This window comes from Poromitra crassiceps, assembly GCF_964638095.1.
Source record: "Poromitra crassiceps genome assembly, chromosome: 22".
Taxonomy (NCBI): Eukaryota; Metazoa; Chordata; class Actinopteri; order Beryciformes; family Melamphaidae; genus Poromitra; species Poromitra crassiceps.
The window spans coordinates 8,885,316-8,907,699 of NC_139647.1; the positions used below are offsets into that span (position 1 = coordinate 8,885,316).

The 22,384-nt window shown below is 45.5% G+C and overlaps 2 protein-coding genes across 4 annotated transcripts in view; one reads left to right on the forward strand and one right to left on the reverse strand.

Annotated features, from left to right (window-relative positions):
• The window catches only part of LOC310796004 (striatin-like), a 31,939-nt gene extending 21,966 nt beyond the window's left edge, over positions 1-9,973 (forward strand). Inside the window, exons 5-17 of the mRNA XM_083658152.1 lie at positions 1,482-1,655; positions 1,822-1,957; positions 2,073-2,241; positions 3,498-3,608; positions 5,129-5,272; positions 5,407-5,543; positions 6,128-6,303; positions 6,674-6,721; positions 6,818-6,939; positions 7,069-7,236; positions 7,356-7,496; positions 8,028-8,216; positions 9,039-9,973. Of these exons, the coding sequence (XP_083514278.1) occupies positions 1,482-1,655; positions 1,822-1,957; positions 2,073-2,241; positions 3,498-3,608; positions 5,129-5,272; positions 5,407-5,543; positions 6,128-6,303; positions 6,674-6,721; positions 6,818-6,939; positions 7,069-7,236; positions 7,356-7,496; positions 8,028-8,216; positions 9,039-9,208 (1,885 nt within the window). The 3' untranslated portion in view covers positions 9,209-9,973. The remainder of the gene's footprint in view (positions 1-1,481; positions 1,656-1,821; positions 1,958-2,072; positions 2,242-3,497; positions 3,609-5,128; positions 5,273-5,406; positions 5,544-6,127; positions 6,304-6,673; positions 6,722-6,817; positions 6,940-7,068; positions 7,237-7,355; positions 7,497-8,027; positions 8,217-9,038) is intronic.
• A 932-nt stretch (positions 9,974-10,905) lies between these two features.
• Positions 10,906-22,384, reverse strand: part of vit (vitrin) — a 32,449-nt gene continuing 20,970 nt past the window's right edge. For all 3 annotated transcript variants that reach the window (XM_083658185.1, XM_083658184.1, XM_083658183.1), the window contains 2 exons: positions 21,864-22,377; positions 10,906-12,867 (listed from right to left, as the gene is read on the reverse strand). In XM_083658185.1, the coding sequence (XP_083514311.1) occupies positions 12,689-12,867; positions 21,864-22,377 (693 nt within the window). In that variant the 3' untranslated portion in view covers positions 10,906-12,688. The remainder of the gene's footprint in view (positions 12,868-21,863; positions 22,378-22,384) is intronic.

Genomic DNA, 22,384 nt, shown 5'->3' on the forward strand with positions numbered 1-22,384 from the left:
AAGTCTCTTTGTCTGTCGGATACCCGACATAACAGGATTCTGTAATCTAAGTATACCGCCGTGCCAGCAGTGCTGTGACCAGAAAAAAAACTATGGACAAGAGCGCCCTCATCTGGCCAGCAGTAGTCACTACTACCCTCTCTGGTTATTCTCCTCAGGGGAGAGTGTTGTTATCTTGCTTATCGTTCTCTCCAGTCAGTCTCTGTAAAAATGAGTTCAGGTCTTCATCCCAGACACCATCGCGGGCAGCCTCACATATCATCTCCCCCGGCTGATGAGGCAGCCAGGGTGTTCTTGGGTCTGTGTCGAGTCTTAGATCAATAATGTGCTCAAACAGCCCCTCTCCCCTCAGTCAGTCAACTGCTCAAATCATCACCAGCGCCTCTGCTGCTGTGTCCGTCCCTACAGGATAGGTGTGATATAGGGTGAGATGCTCCACATGCCCCAGCAGCAGAGTTAAAGGAACTTAACTTTCAGCTCACCCTAAAATCCAAAATACATATATATTCCCTCTCCCCTGCAGTGCTATTTATCCATCTATATCGTTTTGTGTTAGTTGCCTGAGTTTTGGAGATATCGGCCGCAGAGTTTCTGCCTTCTCTTGAATACAATGGAACTGGAGGGCAGTCGGCTTGTGGTGCTCAAAGTGCCAAAGAAATACATTTGATAAACTCAACAGCAATGTCTCTTTCCAGAAACCATGACCCGGTTACTCAAGATAATCCACGGACCTTGTTATGAGCAGTTTCATGGAGGAACTATTTTCTTTTGCCGAACTACACCCGCTAGCTGCTAGCTAGTTCCTACATGAGACTGCAAAAGAAAATAGTTCCTACATGAAACTGCTCACAACAAAGTCTGTGCATTATTTTGAGTAACCGGGTCATGATTTCTGGAAAGAGACGTTGCTGTTGAGTTTTTCAAATGTATTTTTTGGGTGCTTCGAGCGCCACAAGCCGAGTGCCATCCAGTTCCATTGTATTCAAGAGAAGGCAGACATCTCTGCGGCCGATATCTCCAAAACTCAGGCAACTATCCCAAAACGATATAGATGGATAAATAGCACTACAGGTGAGAGGAAAAATATGTATTTTGGATTTTAGGGTGAGCTGTCCCTTTAACATTGGTAACCAGCCTAGTGCCAGAGGACATCACACATCTGACAGTAACAAATACTGTACAGTGGCTATGAGCATGTTCAAAGGCTTATAGTAGAATTTTCAACTTCAAAGTTGACTATAACTATTGTCAACTATAATATAGTTGACAATAGTTATAGTTATAATAGTTATAGTTACAATATTATTGTAAAAGTAGAATCTAATTAATAGACCCTTTATTAGCAGTTTATCTATGCATTTTCACCATTTGTAAATAGTACCTTTAACTGTTCATATTCCATATTCCATTCATAATAACACATGGCATTTTGATGTGAAGACCAAATGCAACCAGCCTTGAGTTCATGTGACCTGTTGCAGGTACCTGCAGGAGGTGGGCTACACAGACACCATCCTGGATGTGAAGTCCCAGCGGGTCAGAGCCCTGCTGGGCCTGGCTGGTGACGGAGGAGGCGGGAGAACCGGTGAAAGGACCAGTACCGAGCCTTTGGTCAACGGGACAGACTCGGCAACAAAGGGCATGGGCACCAAGGGGTGAGTGCTCTCCAATCACTTTAGAGAGGGCAGACTTTACAAGTGCCTCCAACTTGACTTTGGGTGTTTTTGGACGTCTAGATTTATTTAGTGAAATAACAATTAAGACGGTTACACATTTTAATTGCGACCATACGCTCATGCGTGCGTCGTTTTGTTTGAACAGGAAAGCGGAGCTCTCCGACAGTAGCGCCGTGCTGGAGGCGTTCAAGTTCATCGAGAGCGCGGCGGCTGAATTCAGCGATGAAGACGAGGATGAGGACAGCGAGGGGAGGGACAGGACGATCATGGAATCCAGGACGGTAAGAGAACCTGGGCTTTCACTTCCCGCGCTGATACGAAGCTGAAGTGTGGGTGGAGGTGCATGCAGCCGTCTGCAGTTGTATCATTGTAACGGCCCCCCTATGTCTTTGCCAGATCATGAGGAAGAAGCCCGCTTCTTCTTCGTCACTGTTGCCCGCCAGTATGGACACCAGCGAGGACCCGGACACAGAGGAGGCGCTGAAGGGCTTCGACTTCCTGTCCAGCCCCGACGAGATGGACACCTCGCCGGAGTCCCGAGGCACGGGGGACGGCACAGACTGGGGTGAGTCAGGGGGGCCCTGGGGGGCCGGAAGCATGATGTGAGAGAGCAGACATGGAGGGCATGGTTGGAATCAGACAGGAAAACACAGTTTATTTACTAGCTCTGCCAAAAGCAAGTCAAATACCAAATGTATGAAAGTTCATATTTCCTTTCTCTTACAGAGACATGTCATTCCAATAGTTTGTTTCTTTACCTAGAAATATAGCCTAGTATTTGTAGAGCCATTGAAAAAAAATCACAAGTTATTTTATGTATGTCTTGATCTCCGTTGCTCCGGTCCAAAGTTGACATCTGCTCATAGTTTGGTGACTGTTCATGGAGTCCTCGTGTCCATCATTCACATGTCATGCTGTGCTCATCATAAGTCATGATTGTTGGAGTTCCTCTGTTTTAACCCATAGTGTGTGATCTCTTCCACTGTGTGTTCCCATAGCCAGCCTGTGACCACAATGTCTGTTCCACTCCTGTGTTGCTGTGTCGTCAAATCAACCTGATTCCCTTGAGTCTGTGACTGTCCTACAGATCCTCTAAAGACTAAAGCCAGAAACGCAGGTCTTGATGTCACGTTGAGGTGTTCCTTTGTATTTGGACATGGATTTGACTAATTACATGCACCTAATGAATAATCTGACCTATATCATCGGTATATCTAACAATTTTATGATGAAGAAGTAGAATTTCTCTCACTGAGAATCCAAATGTTCAAAATAAAGCACTCCCCAGCTGGCATCAAATTCCTTCCCACCACTTTTACTTCTTCAATACAAAAGACACACCAAAGGTGAAACCGATTTAAAAGAGACGGCTAAGAGTGCAGAGTCCGCTGCCACGTTGAGTGACTCTAAATTAAGTCAGTTCTGTGCCTCCCGTGGTCACAATGATCTTGGTGATTCAGATCTCACTGTGGCGGCGGTTGGTCTCTTAAAATAAAAAATAAAAAGCTAATCTCAGGTCCAAAAGGCCTACTACTACTACTCTCCTTGAGGCTTTGGACCTCTCCTCTGATCTCTTCTTGGAACTGTTGGACTGGACTCTGAGCGGGGGTTTACCCAGCAGAGTCTGCTCCGCAAGCTTCAGCGATGCAGAGGGGAGGGGGGGGGGGGGGGACGCAAGATGAGCGTAAAAACCTCCAGGAGAGTACCGAGTCCGAGAGAGGTGTCCGCACCTTACCCGCCCTGCCTGGCCACTTGGGGCACTCTTCCGACCAGGGCAAATGCCTCAACAGCCTCTCGGTCTGGTTTTGTCCCCCTGTGTAGAGAAGGACGAGCAGGGTCCCATCTCTGAGGCCTGGGATGTGGACCAGGGCCTGATAACCAAACTCAAGGAGCAGTACAGAAAGGAGCGCAAGGGGAAAAAGGGGGTGAAGAGTAAGTCCTGTCGGGCGTTGCTGCCTCCCTCTCCTCTCTCTGTAGAGCCTGACTTTCTGAGCCTGAGTCCGGCCCCCCCCCCCCCAAAAAAATCCTCCAATCAAGAGCAAACATCTTCACTCTTCTTCCTCATCTCTTCCTGTCTAGCCGCTCCTCCTTACGCCTGCTACTTTGGCACGGCTCTGTCCTCAACTCTGTCCCGTGTGTCATTTCATAATACACTGTCGCCTCTGTCTGCTGGTGAATGTGTGAGATGCCATGTGTTTGTACCATGTCGCCATCATTTCCCTCTCCCGCACAAAAAAAGTAACGCGCAATGTTACTATCGTGCATGTGTTTGTCCCCCCCATGTGAATGTTTTGGTTTTAAATGTCCAATCACCATCTTGTCCACACACTCAAATATCAGAGAATAATATCGATGTTAGTCTCTCCACACCACCACCACGGCAAGTCCGTCTCTCCCCCCATCTGGACTAGCACTATCCTCGACAATCATCAGTTCCCCACATTGGTATCTTCTCCAGTCATTATGAACATAATTATCACCACCACCACCATCATCATCATCGTCGTCTGTCAGCCATGTTCACACTAAAGTAGTCAATTGTTCTACTGCTGCTGTTATAGATGATTCCCAGAACAGCTTTTTCTGTGACTCAGTGAAGTGACTCAACTGACTCCTCCCGCACTCAGAATAATAGCCCTCTTCAGACTGAGAGAGCCCTTTAGATTTCACAAGGCCCCCAAGCTCCGCACTGCAGTGCTGCTGCCAGTTGTCTTTTTTTCTTTCATTTATTTGATTTTCTACTGCGATTAAATCATCAGGTCAACCACCTACAGCTCTCGCCGTTCAACAGTTCATCCCACTTTCTTTATTCCATATATTTATGTGTGCAGCATCACCAGCATTTTCCTCACTTTGCTCTCTCCCGCTCCGTTTGCAGCACAGCTCTCTTTCTGTTCTTCTCGCTGTATCACTTTTGTGGGTGTGTGAAGGGAGATCATCTGTTAGGATGCGGGGGGATTTCTTGCATCTATTTATTGATTTTGGCAGATAATATGATTCTGGTACCGCCCACTGGGCATCGGGGTGTTAAGGTTCGGCCCACCTGCGCTAAAATGTTTGCACTCGTCGTGATACTTTTCATAATTAGCATAATTAAATCATCCTCGATGGTCTGAGATCTCAGGGATCTGCGGCTTGCATCTCCCTCCACACTCTCGAAAAACCTCTTCTACTTTTTCAGTTCATCTAACAAGGGACGCTCCACTGCTGTCTCGATTTAATTTTCTCCCCTCTACAGCTTATAATTTATTCATCTGTTTTTCTTCCCTTTTTAATGCTTCTTTTCCTCCGTATTCATTCTGTATGCTTTCTTTCAGAGTATTCTCATTTTTCATCACGACATTTTTGCTTTTCTTTCTCATAAATTTGGCCTGCGTTCTTCTACTTTTCCTTCTCTCGCCGTCACCGTGTGTCCTGTGTGGTAACACCGTTTACCTGACTCGTTGGAACAGGGCCCAACCGGTCCAAGCTGCAGGACATGCTGGCGAACCTGAGAGATGCCGAGGACATGTCCCACATGCAGCCGCCGTCCGCGCCCCAGGCCCGGCCCACCGTCGCCCGGCTCAGCGAGCACGAAGCCAACCGGACAGACGAAGGTGCCTCATAACGAGTCTCGAACAGAGATACAAGTTGAATCAATTATTGCATCCCCCCCCCCTCACCGCGAGTTAACCGTGCGGCTAGTTATTGACCGTGGGCGTGTTGGGGGTGTGTTTTTCTCTCTCCCCAGTGGAGGCGCTGACTTTCCCTCCCACATCAGGGAAGTCGTTCATTATGGGCAGTGACGAGGCCATGGAGAGCGAGCTGGGTCTAGGGGAGCTGGCCGGGCTCACGGTGGCCAACGAGGCGGACAGTCTGGCCTATGACGTGAGTAGCATAGCAGGGCCGGGCAGTTCCCTCTGGAGGGAAGCTATTTCTGTTCACCTTATCTTCAGAGTCTGCAGCCTTGACTGATCTATCCTTCCCACTTAATTCAGCTCCACTGCAAAGACGCCTAGTCACATCGGCAGTTAAAAGCTTCACTTGGAATTCATACATCATGCAGTTATTATTAATGAACATTTCCCGGGGAAGCTGCTATGGAAGTGTAGTGTTACAAGCTAGCAGGTATTGTGAACTGGGAGAACTTTTGAGAGGTTTTGTTAAGTAAAGTTATTTACATCAGCACTGTCCTATAATACAAAATCACATGGCTGCAAGAAATACCACTGATCAGGTCAGTAGCAACATTATTACAAATGAAGAATTATTAAATAAATAGATGAAAGGATATAATTCCATTTGTTTTTACAGCCAAAAATAGTTGGTATTTGCAGTAGTTCACTATACCTCCCAAAAAAGTAAAAACACTATGCAAATTGTGCAAACGCAGTTTAGTTGGTAACTAATCACTTGTTGTGAAGCACGCTACGTCAACAATATTCCGTTCTGATAAGATGTCCTCTCCTCAGATCGGCAACAATAAGGATGCGCTGAGGAAGACGTGGAACCCCAAGTTCACTCTCCGGAGCCACTTTGACGGGATCCGAGGTCTGGCCTTCCACCCTGTGGAGCCCGTCCTGGTCACCGCCTCAGAGGACCACACGCTCAAGATGTGGAACCTGCAAAAGACTGCCCCTGCCAAAAAGTAAGGATGTCTCTTCAGTTGTCTCTAAGTCAGCGGTTCCCCACCTCTTCCAACTCGGGGCCCGCTTGAAAATCTCAAAACTTCCCAAAAGTCATTTTGGAGTCAAGGCCGTTGTGGGGTAACACAGTAAAACTCTATGGCATAAACAGCTAATAATCTTTTTGTTTTTAATCTCATTTGGAATCGCTAGAATTTGAGTCTGTTCACTTACGGACTTATTCTTTTGGGTGATTTGTAGGCAACACTTTGCCGATTTGCTACAGAAGTAAACGGTATATAATTTAAAAACATTTATCACTGGAAAGTAAGTAGTGTGGCTGTTTGACTTTGTATGTTAAAAAAAATTGTTGTGCACCTTCTTTCTCCACAGGAGTGCTTCTTTAGATGTGGAGCCGATCTACACTTTCAGGGCCCACAGGTAAATACATCTCATGTGAATTTCTGTTTCATTGGGGTCTCGATAGACGAGACATCTCGTTAGATCATCGCTGACAATATGGTGCTTCACCTGTAGGGGCGCTGTACTGAGTGTGGTCATGAGCAGCACGGGGGAGCAATGTTTCAGCGGAGGGGTCGACGGGACCATCCAAAGCTGGAACACTCCCAACCCCAACATTGACCCTTACGACTCGTACGGTAAGGAGGTCATCATCCAACATCCCCGTCCTTCATACAAACTTCTGTCCCCAAAAACACTTTGGCCCTGCGGATATTCAGATCAAAGCAGGAGAAGTGACCTGGTTCGTGTTGTGTTTTGTGGGGCAGAGCCGTCGGTGCTCCGCGGGGCGTTGTGTGGACACACAGACTCAGTGTGGGGCTTGGTGTACAGCAGCGCACACCAGCGCCTCCTCTCCTGCTCCGCAGACGGCACCGTGAGACTGTGGGACGCCAACACCATCTCCCCCGCCCTTGCCGTATTCAACGAGAACAAAGGTACAGATACATTATCTACACCAACTTTTTGTTTGTATTATAATTTTTCGTTATACTATTATACTGTATTGTTTGATTTGCTGTTTTCATGTCAAGTTGCCTGTGTTTCCCTGCACCAGAGCTGGGAGTGCCCTCCTCAGTGGACCTGGTGTGCAGTGAACCGGCCCACATGGTCACGTCCTTCACCAGCGGGCAGATTGGCCTCTTCAACATGGAGACCCATCAGCTGGTCCTCAACCTGGAGTCCTCTTTGGAGCCAGGTAGACTGGATTCAACGATCACTAGGGTTGAGCCTGATGTACTGTATTGATAGGGTGTCATAGGTCAAAGGTCACTTATAAATCAAGGGATGGAAACAATTCAATGAAAAAAATGCCCCTATTTGTCTGATATATCAGCCTAACCTAAAATAGATACATGTTTAACTAAATTTAACGTAGGTTTGCCAGCACAAAACTGCATTTTCATGGGTCATCAAATAACTGAAAATTGCAATTTGTATTGTAAACATTCTAAGCTTGTGTAGGGGATCATCTTTGGCCATGCAAAAGAAAAGAGCCATCAATTAAGCCTGCTTTTCATCTGTTTTTTAGCCAACTTGGTTAGTCGTGATAACCAGATTGACTGTAGGTTCAGTTAGTCCAAATGGCTACTGTGTGAAGTGTAATGGCTACTGTGTGTAATGGCTACTGTGTGAAGTGTAATGGCTACTGTGTGAAGTGTAATGGCTACTGTGTGAAGTGTAATGGCTACTGTGTGAAGTGTAATGGCTACTGTGTGTTTTGATCCAGGCACACCCTGTCACATCAACAAGGTCCTCAGCCACCCCACGCTCCCCATCACCATCACTGCACAGGAGGACCGACACATCAAGTTCTTTGACAACAACACAGGGAAGATGATCCACTCCATGGTGGCCCACCTGGACGCCGTCACAAGCTTAGCTGTGGACCCCAACGGACTGTATCTGATGTCGGGCAGTGAGTATCTGCTGTCTTAACTGCTACTGCTTTGCCCTAACAGAACCATCTCCTCTCATAAATGAGTCTGTTGCCTCAGACAAATGACGCGTGTCGATCTGACAGTGAATCTACTTGTCCGTGTGCAACATGTACGTGGATATGTGCAGATCCGTGTGTGTGTGTGTGTGTGTGTGTGTGTGTGTGTGTGTGTGTGTGTGTGTGTGTGTGTGTGTGTGTGTGTGTGGTGCGTGTGTGTAGTGTAGTGTAGACTGTTCCTGAAACTTTTTGTTGTATGCATGTGTTGTATTTGACGGTAGCAGCGTTATGTGTTGCAGCAGTTCTGTGGCAGAGACACATTTAGTCACAGACAATCTAAATAGGTCTCCATGTTCTACCCTCTTTCTAAAGGGTGATGTCACTGAAGTAGAGCAATTAGTATGATTAATTATGATATTCCTATGGACTAGGGCAGGCTGATCTTACTGCTGTCATCTATGACAAGCTGTGGTGCCATATCAATTTATAGATCCACTTATTTATTATCAGCTTGACACTATGATGAGACCCACTATTACTATGAACACATACTTTATTTTTATTTATTTATTTATTTATTTATTTATTTATTTATTTATTTATTTTAGTAAATGTTCACACCATCCCAAGCAGCACATCATCATACCACAGGTCCACATCCGTTTTTGAAGCGTTAAGAGGAAGAAGTCACTGATCGTTACTGATCATTGCACTATCCTAGGTTATATCAAAATAACTTGAGTTGAGATTTGGTGTCCCCCCCGTTTACCCCCTTTAACCAGTAGCTCATCTTCTCCTCCACAGGCCATGACTGCTCTATCCGCCTGTGGAACATGGAAAGTAAAACCTGCATCCAGGAGTTCACGGCTCACAGAAAGAAGTTGGAGGAGTCCATTCACGATGTGGCGTTTCATCCGTCGAAATGCTACATTGCCAGTGCCGGGGCGGACGCTCTCGCCAAGGTGTTTGTATGACGCGGAGCCGCCTACCCGCCCTGCAGCCCCGCCCTCTGACACCGCCTCCCCAAGATCAGGGACCAATAGAGACACAGGAGGGGAAGGACCTTCAGGCAGGAGTCCAGTCCCCCCCCCCACCCCTCACATAGCCTCTCTCTGGCCACTGGTTTCCTGTTGGACTGGCTGACTCTGTAGCCACTAGCCTCAAACGGGCTCTTCACAGAAAGGGCCACGGTTAGCTGGGAGGCCAGTTAGGAGGAGAACTGCTATGGGCGCACGGCTCTCTAGTCCCCAATCCACCATCCAGGCAGGCCTGGGTGTGACCGGCCACAGGGCCCCCCCCCCCCCCCCCCCGGCACCTACACAGACTAAGGCTCGCCCTCCATAGCTAGGAGGGTCAGGGGTCAAGTGTTATGAGTGCGAACCGGAGGAAACACGTTTTCAAGCCGGTCTTCTGCCCCCCCCCCTCTATGAATTCACGCTCAGCCCGAATCCCTCTGGCCCCCCGTGACCTTTCCTCTCAGACGAGTGCGGTCGAGGGCCCGTCCTCCAAGTCAGGTTTTGTGTTGTGTTGTTCCAGAAACGTCGGGGGACTGATTGAAGGCTCGCCGGAGCCGTCGTCGTGGAAGCCTCTCACTTTTCTTTGCTTCTGAGACCGCCCTCTGCTTTGCCGGCCCCGCCTCTCTTTGCTTTCCTTTTTAAAACACTTATTGACGAATGTGCCTTTGCGTTAAAAAGGTCTCGAAAATGTTATTTTACCAGGCTTGTTTTTGGGGGAATGGAAGGGGGGCGGGGGGTGGGGGGGATAATGGAGCTGGTTGTCACAATGTTGTCCATTTTAACAAAAACATTGGATGTAAAATTACAAATACTTATATAAACAAAAATATATATTCAGTCTTAAAAAACCTTCTTGTGCAGCGTGAGTTTGAGTGCTCCTTTTTGATAAGTGTGGTTGGGGAATCAGTTTTGTGCATTTCAAAGCAAAGCTGGCAAGAGTGAACACAGACCATTAAATATATTGCCTGTTTGTTAGATTTTCAAGTAATTGTACAATTGTACAATTGTGTAGAAGTAAGATTACAAACAATATGTCTCCCGAGTAAACCACTTGGGTTATACGATTACAATTCAAACTTGGATATAGCTGTCCATTTTAGGAATAACCAATTGATTTTGGCCAGTTTGCTCTCGTTTCAATTGAATGGCTTGTACTGTATGTAGTTTTCCCCAATTGTGTGGACATGCCTGACTACCGTGTGGTGTATGTCCCAATATTTACAGTAGTCCCATGTTTAGCAGGACGTTAGTGCAGTACTATAGGACTATTTGAAATAATATGAGTGATGCATCCAAAAACATCGGGAAGGAGATGTCCCGACTACCCCGACCCGCAATTACAGTTTACTGTAAGTTCTGTGAGGAGGAAACTAATATACAAATCCATCAAGATATTGTACGTGTACAGTACAGCTTCAGATGAGCCATTTTCTCAGTCACTGGTTTGTATATGAAAGTCTGTTCAAAATAAAACCTGCTGTAAAATCTTACCTTGCGTTCCTACTTTAATGATCACAAGTGATTCAGTTTGCGATCGATACTTCAAGATGCCAAATTCTTCCCGGAATTCTCAATCCTTTTCCAGACTTGTCACCAAATGTCTCGCACACGATTCAAATGGAAAACTGAAGCCACATTGTGTTCTCTTCATTTTCATTATTTTATTAAAAATGGCAATAAAATATTGATCAATTATGTATTTGAACATTATATAAGAGGGCTTTTTTTTAATAATATGCATATGTACAAACAGGACATAACGGGGAGAATATTATAAATACTCTTTTCAACAAAACCGAGAAATACCTGCGACGTAAAAAGCAACCACACTATTAGAAAATAAAAGACCAATTGCTTTTATTCCTGAGAAGCAAAATGTATGAGTTGCCATCACTGCATACAAGGTTATGTACTGAGCAACCTGCAAAGCTCCATCAGCCTCACGCCTGGAACACCTTTGTCTAATTCTGTGTTCCATCTTGTTGATTTGGAAGGACTGCATAGCCTTCCCACGTCCATCTGTAACATGTGCGGTTAGTTGCACATGAACCTTATTTCAACACGGTGCCAATAGAGGGTATGCACACCCACTGGAACACGCCCCCTCAATCGGGAACGAGTGTCAAAATGAGTGTCAAGTTCCTCCCTGAGCAGCAGGTGTTACTTATCTAGGCTGATTACTGCATTCAAGCTCAGTCTTGCTCTGACTCAGTGGGCGTGACCCCACAGTGACTTCTGCCTCTGTGACATCACGTGCATACCCTCTATACCAACATAGCAAGTGAATATCATCAGCACTAGTCTTTTTTTGTGAGGAACTTGAACAATGTCCCTACTATCAAATCTCTCCTATTAGGAAGATCGCAATGCGCCATTTCTAAGAAGGTATGTCCTCTTTACAGAGAATTGTATACAAAAAGCACCATGTTAAGTTTCTGCAGTATGTTAAGCCATAAGAGGAAGTGCTAGGCATGCTTAAAATCTACATTTCTCTGCAAGCACCGTGTCCTAATAGAGAGCCAAAGTGAAACGTCACTTCCTGCTTCAGCACTGCACCAGAGATTTTCATCCGCCATTTATTTTCCCATAGACATTTCGTAAAATGCTTATAAAAATAGTTTTACTTGGTCAAACCAAACGGTTCAGATAGATTTAGAAACAGGAGATACCACATAACATTTCACTCGGACCAAAACATAAAAAACTGCGGATTTAAAGAACATATTTTTTCTATGTTGTTGTTTTTTAAGTTTCGGTCCGAGTGAAATGTTCTATGGTCTCTCCAGATTCTAAATATATCGGAACCGTTTGGTCTGATCAAGTAAATCTATTTTTATAAGCATTTTACGAAATGTCTATGGGAAAATAAATGGCGGATGAAAATCTCTGGTGCAGTGCTGAAGCAGGAAGTGACGTTCACTTTGCCTCTCTATAAGGTAGCGTTACTTTAAAGTCAGTCGTGCTGCATGATTAGGGATGAGAATACACTCCCATGACAACCACAGAGAACACCTGAACATCAAAGAATCCTTTGAGATGTCTATATGTCAGTGTGATTATGAGCCAATGTCTGTATCCAAATCCTTTACCATTTGCACCAACTGTATATTTGTGACCCAATGCCAGTTAATTTTTAGATCCGTTTTATCCAAACCCACAATCCTCGCCTAAACACCTCCCTGTTCAAACACGGGGTGCTGTAGCCAATCCGGCACCGCCATCTGGGCACCAGAATCGGTAAGTTTACAGTTGTCTGTTAAGAACCGCCCACAATAGACGCAGTGCCAGTCCAGGTTCAAGATGGCCATCTCCATATACCCCCCACCCGCTTCACCCACCCCCCACTTGGTCCCACTCTGCCCCTCCCACCCTCTGGTTCCACGACTCCCTCCCATCCCAATATGTCCCTTGGGTGACGCGTCGCCCACGATGCGTTCCTCAGTTCCTGGGCTGCGAGTTGAACTCCTGGCAGATGTTGTGGATGATCTTGGGCACAAACTTGTAGAGGCTGTCGAACTCGTCCACAAAGAAGGAGTGCTCTTTGTCGGGATCCGTGGCGATGTACTCCAGCTCGTCCTGGGCTGCCCAGGCGATGCCGATGGAGTAGGCAATCACACCTGGGTCATGGGAGAGAGACAGGAGATTACGCACAGGCCTCACATCTGCTCGTTACATCAAACATTACACACCGTGACCCACACTGTGGACTGATCACAGACCAGAGGAAGCAAGAGAACTAGGAGGCTGCAAAAGATAAACTCATGAATGAGTCAATATTTCCTTTTCCGATGTTGTTTCCTATGAACTTTTATGATTGAAAGGTCATATTTATGCCCTACTGTCCTATATAAATAGAGGCAAAAATGCAACAAAAAATTATCTTAAAAAGAATATTAATAATGCAGAATACTTTACTGAAGATTTTCAGGCTCTTAAGTCCAGTAAAGAACTTCCTAATTGTGAAGCGCAACTTTCTTTTAATTCCACTCATGTTTGAATACAGACCTATCTCACTCTTTATGCTCTGTGTTGTTGTCAGTGTGAACACTGTGTGTAGAATTCAGAAGGTGTACTCCAAACAGCTTATAGCTCCGCATGATGAGTTGCTGTGTCTCTGTCGCTACATGACAGGTGGGGTGTTGGTTTGATTCCCGATGGAGGAGACAGCACCATCCTCTCTTTAACATCACTAGCTCTTTACGCCTAGCAGCCAGCTTTAATATGAATTAATTAGAAGTGTAATAAAAACTAAAAGAAGATTGTTATGCCTATTTCCACTTTTATTCAAATATAAATAACATTGCTGGCTCAAAATACACAGATGAAAGTTCAGTCTGTGCACATCCCAGGTTAGAACTCACCACCACTCCCTCTGAAGGCAGCTGACATACACAGGGAACCACGAGGCACTGCCACTGATGTTGTATTTCTCTGTGTATGACTTTTGAAGTGCCTGCATGGCTATAGGTCAAAATCGGGAAAAGGCTATATTTTAGCTTTTAGTCAATTTAGAAATAGTTAAGTAGACTGTTATGGCAACAGATTAATTACTGGACTTCCAAACATCAATTTAGACTATAGATCACCTTTCTAAATTGATTAAAAGCAACAATACAGTATAACAATTTCCTGGTTTCAGCTTCACTATTTATATAATTCATGCTAATTTCCAGTTTTGGCAATTAATTAGCTCATTATGGTAATTGCTCAAATTGCCCAACATGCAACAGAGAAGCATGCAGATGGCTCGTTCAATTCCTGCTCCACCACCACTACATGGAGCTTGTCATAATGTCATTCAAATTCTATTAAACTTAAAAGATCCATGGCTTGTTTGGAAAGATGACATAATGTGTATGAAAGACAATGAGTTTTGACCTGTCAGATGTGACTGCGGAGGGCATTCCAGGGCGAGGGGGCGGCTGCAGCAAGGCCCTGTCAGAGGCCCCCCTGTCACAGCTTTAGCAAAGAGATATCTGTGATGCTTGTCAAAGTGGATATAAATTGTATGATCATATTCAGCCCGACAGTCAGATGGAGATTTAAAATGGTGAGCATTTTTAATTTTTTAATTGTGTATTTATTTATTTATTTTACTACTGGGGGAACCTGCCCCCCCCCCCCCCCCCCCCCTATTGTGGCAAGGTGCCACAATAGTCTACTGGAAATTTCTTGGACCCAGTAGTGTTGTTTCTTATGAACTTTTATGATTGAAATGTCATATTTATGCCTAGTGGATGAAATTCAACTTGGTTGCTAAAAGGGGTTTTAAGGGGGTATTTAAGTTCATAAGAAACAACATTACTGGGTCCAAGAAATTTCCAGTAGACTATTGTGGCACCTTGTCTAAAGCAGATGGTAAATCATCTCTTAGTCCTCTGTGACAGTATTTTCCTGTGTGTACCCTCTAACACATACCCGCCACACAGGGGGGCCGTATGTTGCCCATGTGTGCTTTATAGTAACGTTCAGTCAGAACTTTTATAATTAAGCCCATAGTTAATGAACTAAACATGTACAAAACACACACACAGTCACATATTTTATATACTGTATATGTTGTAAGCCTAATTTTTGCCATCACAGCTGCTTTTTACATGTATGGGATAATACAGGCTAATATACAAGGTGTCCCAAGCTCTGAGTCATTATAAACTGAATTAGCTACAGAAGCTAATGTTCACATTCAGTCCTTGTATATTTCTCTCATGTGTTCATCATTCCTTTCCTCCTCTGTGTGTGTGATTGAGAAATGAGATGCAGGTGGTGTTCATCCTAATTGGCCTGGTCAGGTGTCAGATTGCTGCTGGCTGATTGGCTGGTGGAGAGCATTTAAGCCAGCTGATGCCATCCTGTCGCCCCCTCCTCTCCTCATTCCCAATGATGATGGCTGCTGTGCTGACTGCTGTGTTCTGTCAGGTAGGAACTGTGTGTAGACCTACTTTAGTAGTTCTGCAGAACTTTATTAAGATGTGTCTTTATCTTGGTAGACCTGTGCAGTCTAAACTGTAAATAGTTACCTTCCAGATCTACACTTTTGTACACTGTAAATAACACTTACCCAAGTAGCAGAAAGTAGGGGGAGAAGCCCTTTAGTTTTTTTTAACATTTTCTGATGTTTATTTTGTAGGAGCTTATAGGTAAGAGCTGTGTCTCTTATTTAATCCATCATTTTCTTTTCTTAGGTAAATTTAAGGTTGGGGATTCGTTTGATTGGTTAGTTGTGTTGGGGCCATGCTGTGCTCTGAAACTAAACCTGCTACTTGTGAACTTGTGATGGTGGTTTGGCTGATCATCCTTGGGAGTGGGAAGAGTGGGGGGCACTTTTGTGTTGCGGTCCCATTCCCCGAGGCCGGTTCCTAACATAATTGGGTGCTCGTCTGCTTTTCTCATTCGTCAGGACGTCGTCTGTGTGTGTATATATATATTTTATATGTTTGTCTGGTGGGCAGTCTTTGTGCAGGTGGTAAATGGTGTTAGTCAAGGTGGCTTTGCATGGAGCTGAGGAAGCTCATGGTGGTAAAGCTGGTGGAGATGTTTGTTGGAGGAGGAGCCAGTCAGAGGGGACCAGTAAGACTGAGGAGGGGCGTGACAAGGCAGGGCCGTCAGTAGCACCGTTTCTCCTCTTTCTGTGTAGACTGCTACCCTACAAGAGTCTCCGTACATTGACTTGCCTGTCACTCCCAAGCCATCTAAATCAGCGATACAGACGTATTTACAAGTGTCACAGAAACATTTCAAAGCCACATATTGAGAAGAGTTCATAGCTTCTCGATGTCGGGGTTAGAAAGCTTGTCGCTGCTCATAAATGCCTCTTTTCATCTGAAGTCTGTGCTGGTGATATTTTTTACCGAGCCTTTGGCCAGAGTGGCGCTGTGACGGCTGAGAGCTCTACCCTGGAAAAAATATCACCAGCACAGACTTCAGATGAAAAGAGGCATTTATGAGCAGCGTTGAGCTTTCTAACTCCGACGTCGAGAAGCGATGAACTCTTCTCAATATGTGGCTTTGAAATGTTTCTGTGACACTTGTAAATACGTCTGTATCGCTGATTTAGATGGCTTGGGAGTCAGAGTGACAGGCAAGTCTATGTACGGTGACTCTTGTAGGGTAGCAGTCTACACAGAAAGAGGAGAAACGGTGCTACTGACGGCCCTGCCTTGTCACGCCCCTCCTCAGTCTTACTGGTCCCCTCTGACCGGCTCCTCCTCCAACAAACATCTCCACCAGCTTTACCACCATGAGCTTCCTCAGCTCCATGCACACCATTTACCACCTGCACAAAGACTGCCCACCAGACAAACATATAAAATATATATATACTCGGACGACGTGCTGACGAACGAGAAAAGCGGGCGACCCCCTAATTATGTTAGGAACCGGCCTCGGGGAAGGGGACGGCAACACAAGTGCCCCCACTCTTCCCACTCCCAAAGATGATCAGCCAAACCACCATCACAAGTTCACAAGTAGCAGGTTTAGTTTCGGAGCACAGCATGGCCCCAACATCAACAAATCAAACTAATCGCCAACCTTAAACTTACCTAAGAAAAGGATAGATAAAAAAAGACACAGCTCTCACCTATAAGCTCCTACAAAACAAACATGAGAATGTTACAAAACTAATGGGCTTCTCCCTCCTACTACTTGGGTAAGAGTTATTTACTGTAAAAGAAAGTATAGATTTGGAAGGTAGCTATTTACAGTTTGGACTGCACAAGTCTACCTAGACAAGGACAGATCTGTAAGTTCTAAAGAACTACCAAAGTAGGCCTACACACAGTGCCTACCTGACAGAACAAAGAGTCAGCAGAGCAGCCATCATCGGTGGCACTGACTGCAAGGGCTGGCATCCCCAAACCCATTTAACAGTGCAGACACAGGAAGTTGGTGAAATAAAAGTTTGGGGCTATCATTCAAAACTATTATGTAGAGCATTTAAACGTTTCAGTCTGTGATGTGTTCACATCATTCCTTTCCTCAGTGTGTAATTGAACTATGAGTCCTCTCATTGTACTCATAACTATGATGACTCTTTGCTGTGTTCTGTCAGATAGGAACTGTGTAGGCCTACTTAGTTCTTCAGAACTTGAAGATGTGTTATCTTGGGGGGACCTGTGCAGTCTAAACTGTAAATCGCTACTTCCAGCTCTACACTTTCGTACACTAACATCTTACCCAAGTAAAGTAGGAGGGAGAAGCCCTTTAGTTTTTGTAACATTTTCTCATGTTTATTTTGTAGGAGCTATAGGTGAGAGCTGTCTTTTATTTAATCCATCCTTTTCTTAGGTAAATTTAAGGATGGGGATTAGTTTGTTGTTGGGGCCATGCTGTGCTCTGAAACTAAACCTGTGACGGTGGTTTGGCTGATCACCCTTGGGAGTGGGAAGAGTGGGGGCACTTTTGTGTTGCGGTCCCGTTCCGAGGCCGGTTCCTAACATAATTGGGGGCTCGTCCGCTTTTCTCGTTCGTCAGCACGTCGTCCGAGTATATATATATATTTTATATGTTTGTCTGGTGGGCAGTCTTTGTGCAGGTGGTAAATGGTGTGCATGGAGCTGAGGAAGCTCATGGTGGTAAAGCTGGTGGAGATGTTTGTTGGAGGTGGAGCCGGTCAGAGGGGACCAGTAAGACTGAGGAGGGGCGTGACAAGGCAGGGCCGTCAGTAGCACTGTTTCTCCTCTTTCTGTGTAGACTGCTACCCTACAAGAGTCCCGTCTCCGTACATACTTGCCTGTGACCCTGACTCCCAAGCCGTCTAAATCAGTGATACAGACGTATTTACAAGTGTCACAGAAACATTTCAAAGCCACATATTGAGAAGGGTTCATCGCTTCTCGACGTCGGGGTTAGACAGCTCGACGCTGCTCATAAATGCCTCTTTTCATCTGAAGTCTGATATTTTTTCCAGGTTAGAGCTCCCAGCCGTCAGAGCGCTCAACAGCGCCACTCTGGCCGAAAGCTCGGTAAAAAATATCACCAGCACAGACTTCAGATGAAAAGAGGCATTTATCAGCAGCGACGAGCTTTCTAACCCCGATGTCGAGAAGCTATGAACTCTTCTTCTCAATATGTGGCTTTGAAATGTTTCTGTGACACTTGTAAATACGTCTGTATCGCTGATTTAGACGGCTTGGGCGTCAGAGTGACAGGCAAGTCTATGTACGGAGACTCTTGTAGGGTAGCAGTCTACACAGAAAGAGGAGAAACGGTGCTACCGACGGCCCTGCCTTGTCACGCCCCTCCTCAGTCTTACTGGTCCCCTCTGACCGGCTCCTCCTCCAACAAACCTCTCCACCAGCTTTACCACCATGAGCTTCCTCAGCTCCATGCAAAGCCACCTTGACTAACACCATTTACCACCTGCACAAAGACTGCCCACCAGACAAACATAAAATATATATATACACACACAGACGACGTGCTGACGAATGAGAAAAGCAGACGAGCACCCAATTATGTTAGGAACCGGCCTCGGGGAACCGGACCGCAACACAAAAGTGCCCCCACTCTTCCCACTCCCAAGGATGATCAGCCAAACCACCATCACAAGTAGCAGGTTTAGTTTCAGAGCACAGCATGGCCCCAACACAACTAACCAATCAAACTAATCCCCAACCTTAAATTTACCTAAGAAAAGAAAATGATGGATTAAATAAGACACAGCTCTTACCTATAAGCTCCTACAAAATAAACATGAGAAAATGTTACAAAAAACTAAAGGGCTTCTCCCCCTACTTTCTGCTACTCGGGTAAGTGTTATTTACAGTGTACAAAAGTGTAGATCTGGAAGGTAACTATTTACAGTTTAGACTGCACAGGTCTACCAAGATAAAGACACAGCTTAATAAAGTTCTGCAGAACTACTAAAGTAGGTCTACACACAGTTCCTACCTGACAGAACACAGCAGTCAGCACAGCAGCCATCATCGTTATAAATGAGGAGAGCAAGGGGCGACAGGATGGCATCAGCTGGCTTAAATGCTCTCCACCAGCCAATCAGCCAGCAGCAATCTGACACCTGACCAGGCCAATTAGGATGAACACCACCTGCATCTCATTTCTCAATCACACACACAGAGGAGGAAAGGAATGATGAACACATGAGAGAAATATACAAGGACTGAATGTGAACATTAGCTTCTGTAGCGTTTGAGTTTTTATGAATTGAGTTCATAATGACTCAGAGCTTGGGACACCTTGTATATTAGCCTGTATTATCCCATACATGTAAAAAGCAGCTGTGATGGCAAAAAATTAGGCTTACAACATATACAGTATATAAAATATGTGACTGTGTGTGTGTTTTGTACATGATTAGGTTCCCCCAGTAGTAAAAAAATAAAATAAAAATGCTCACCATTTTAAATCTCCATCTGACTGTCTGGCTGAATATGATCATATAATTTATATTCACTTTGACAAGAATCACCGGTATCTCTTTGCTAAAGCTGTGACGGGGGTTTCTGACAGGGCCTTGCTGCAGCCGCCCCCTCGCCCTGGAATGCCCTCCCCAGTCATATCTGACAGGCCAAAACTCATTGTCACACACCAGCGGTGTTTGTTTGTTGTTGTTTTGTGAGGGCTACAGAGCGCCCTAGCCGAACTGGCGCCCCAGGCAGGAGGCTGTTTCGCCTGTAGGGTGAGCCGGCCCTCATCAACTATCGTTTATATGTCAACATAAAATAAAAAATCATCTGGCAGAGGTTGCACGTGCAGCCGGTGCACCAACGTACAATCGCCTATGAATACAGGGGTGTGGGGATCACTGCACAAATCCGATTGTTGGGTACAAGTTGGGTAGCAGCATAATAAATAAAACTAATAATATTGGTTGCATGGTCGAGGGTATTTATCCAATGAGGCCACATTAGCGTTCATATAGCCTATTAAACTAAGGAACGTATGTGATTTATTTCAATGTCCGCTATCAAGAAGAGTAATTCAGTTGGTTAATGAAATCGCTGGGCTGGGCGCAGAGTGTTTGGTGTAGGAGAAGGCAAGAGCTGTAAAAACGGAAGCCTCGCTCCTGGCCAATCACCGAGAGGCTGCCTGCTCCAGGCGCTTCCTGTCCTGGGACACTGCTGCACTGCACTGAGTTACACTGAATACGAAGCTAGACGTTTTTACCTTAAAAATAAAAGCAATAACTTATTACTTGGTAAACAAAAAACAGATTAGTCGACTCACTATGGGTTAAAATTGACTTTTCGAAGGCAGGAGTGGGATTCGAACCTGCCACCCTCTACATCACTGTGCGGTTGATTGTTCCTTCACACCACCAGCTTCCCTTCACACTCACAACTGTTTTCTGGGCGCTTTTGTCTCTTCCCTCTGCCTATCACCATTCAAAACTGACTGAGGCTCGAACCCACGAACTCAAAAGTAACCAAAGACTCAATAATGCAGGGCAGCAAGCCAACTCTCTGTGCCACCAGGACAGACTTCTAAAGGCTGTTTTTCTCGGGCTTTAAATCACTCTTTCATCTGGATGTTGCCATTAAAACTGACTGAGGATCGAACCCACGACCTCAAAAGTCGCTGAGGCTCAAAGTTAAGCCACAAGCTCCAAACTGTTAAACAGCAATCCAACTCGCTGAGCTAGTGGGTCATAATGATTAAGACAGGTTTTTCTCAGAGCTTATCAGTTTTTCCTCTGGCTGTCGACTTTCAAAATTCATTGACTGTGCTGGTGGAGGAGAGAGAATCAAACCTGCCATGCACATGTTCCTGTGTCTCTATGCGGTCAACAGGTCCATCACACCACCACCTCCCCTTCACACTCACAGCTCTTCTCTGGGTGCTTCTGTCTCTTTTCTCTGGCTGACCCCATTCAAAATTGACTGAGGCTCAAACCCACAACCCCAAAGGTGACTGAGGCTTCAATACTGCAGGGCAGCAAGCCAACTCTTTGCCACCAGGTCAGACTTCTTAGGACAGGTTTTCACAGGGCTTTTCACTCTTTCCTCTGGCTGTTGCCGTTCAAAACGGACTTATGCCACCTAACACACGTTTGTCTGTCTCTCTCGTCTCATGCTCTCAGCTTTCACGCATTATGTGCACCTTTTTGTGGGGGGGGGGGGGGGACATACACAAATTATTAATCAAAGTATAGTCTTTATGCATCTTAAAAGATGTTTGGAAGGGATCTTTTACGCTGAATAGTATTTGAATTATATTAATATGACGTGATTCTATTCGCCTTGCACAGAAAATACTTTTTACTTTGATACTTTAGTACATTTCAGAGCCTGTACTTTTTCTTACTTTTACTTGAGTAATTAAGTTGAATCAGTACTTTTACCAGAGTCATTTTTACACAATTAACTGTACTTCTACTTAAGTAAAGAAATTGTGTACTTTTCCCATCTCTGCTATTTACTAACGTGTAGTAAAAACAATATCAAACAAACTTCAGTTTCTACTAAAGTTGTTTCTATTCTTGCATCAAATATATAAATTGAAGCACTTTCAATGACCCATGTCTATTTATGTATATTTTTGAAAACTTTCAAGGCCTTGATTCCCCCCTCAAATTCACAAACTATCAAGGATTTTAAGGACCAATAGGGAACCCTGGTTTTATGGTTTGGATGCTGTGGACCCTGCTCACCTTGGCGATGGACGGCCAGTGCAGGTGCTCTGACATCATCATAGGAGCGCCCGTCGGTAATGACAATCATGATTTTGCGTTTATTGGGCTTGGACTTGCTGAAGAGCTGCTCCGCCGCGTAGGTGATGGCGGCCCCGGTGCTGGTCCCGCCGCTCCAGTAGTTGATGCGCTTGATGGCGTTCAGCAGGTCGGCCTTGTTGTCGTGCTGGCCGAAGGCGAACTCCAGCCTCTGCTCGTAGGTGTACTGCACCGCGCCCACCCGCGTGTCCGTGTCGGAGATCTCGAACTCCCGCGTCACGTTGGCCACGAACTGCAGCACGGTGCGGAAGTTCCCCGTGCCCACGCTGCTGGAGCCGTCGATGACGAAGGCGATGTCGGCGGCGTTGAGGCAGGTCTTGCTGCACACCAGGCGGTCGGTGTCGCACACGCGCTTCACCAGAGGCTGCACGGCTTTCCTCAGGGCAAACCAGCTGGACACCGGCAAGGAGAAGAAGCCGTTCGTCCGACACACAGCCTGTGGG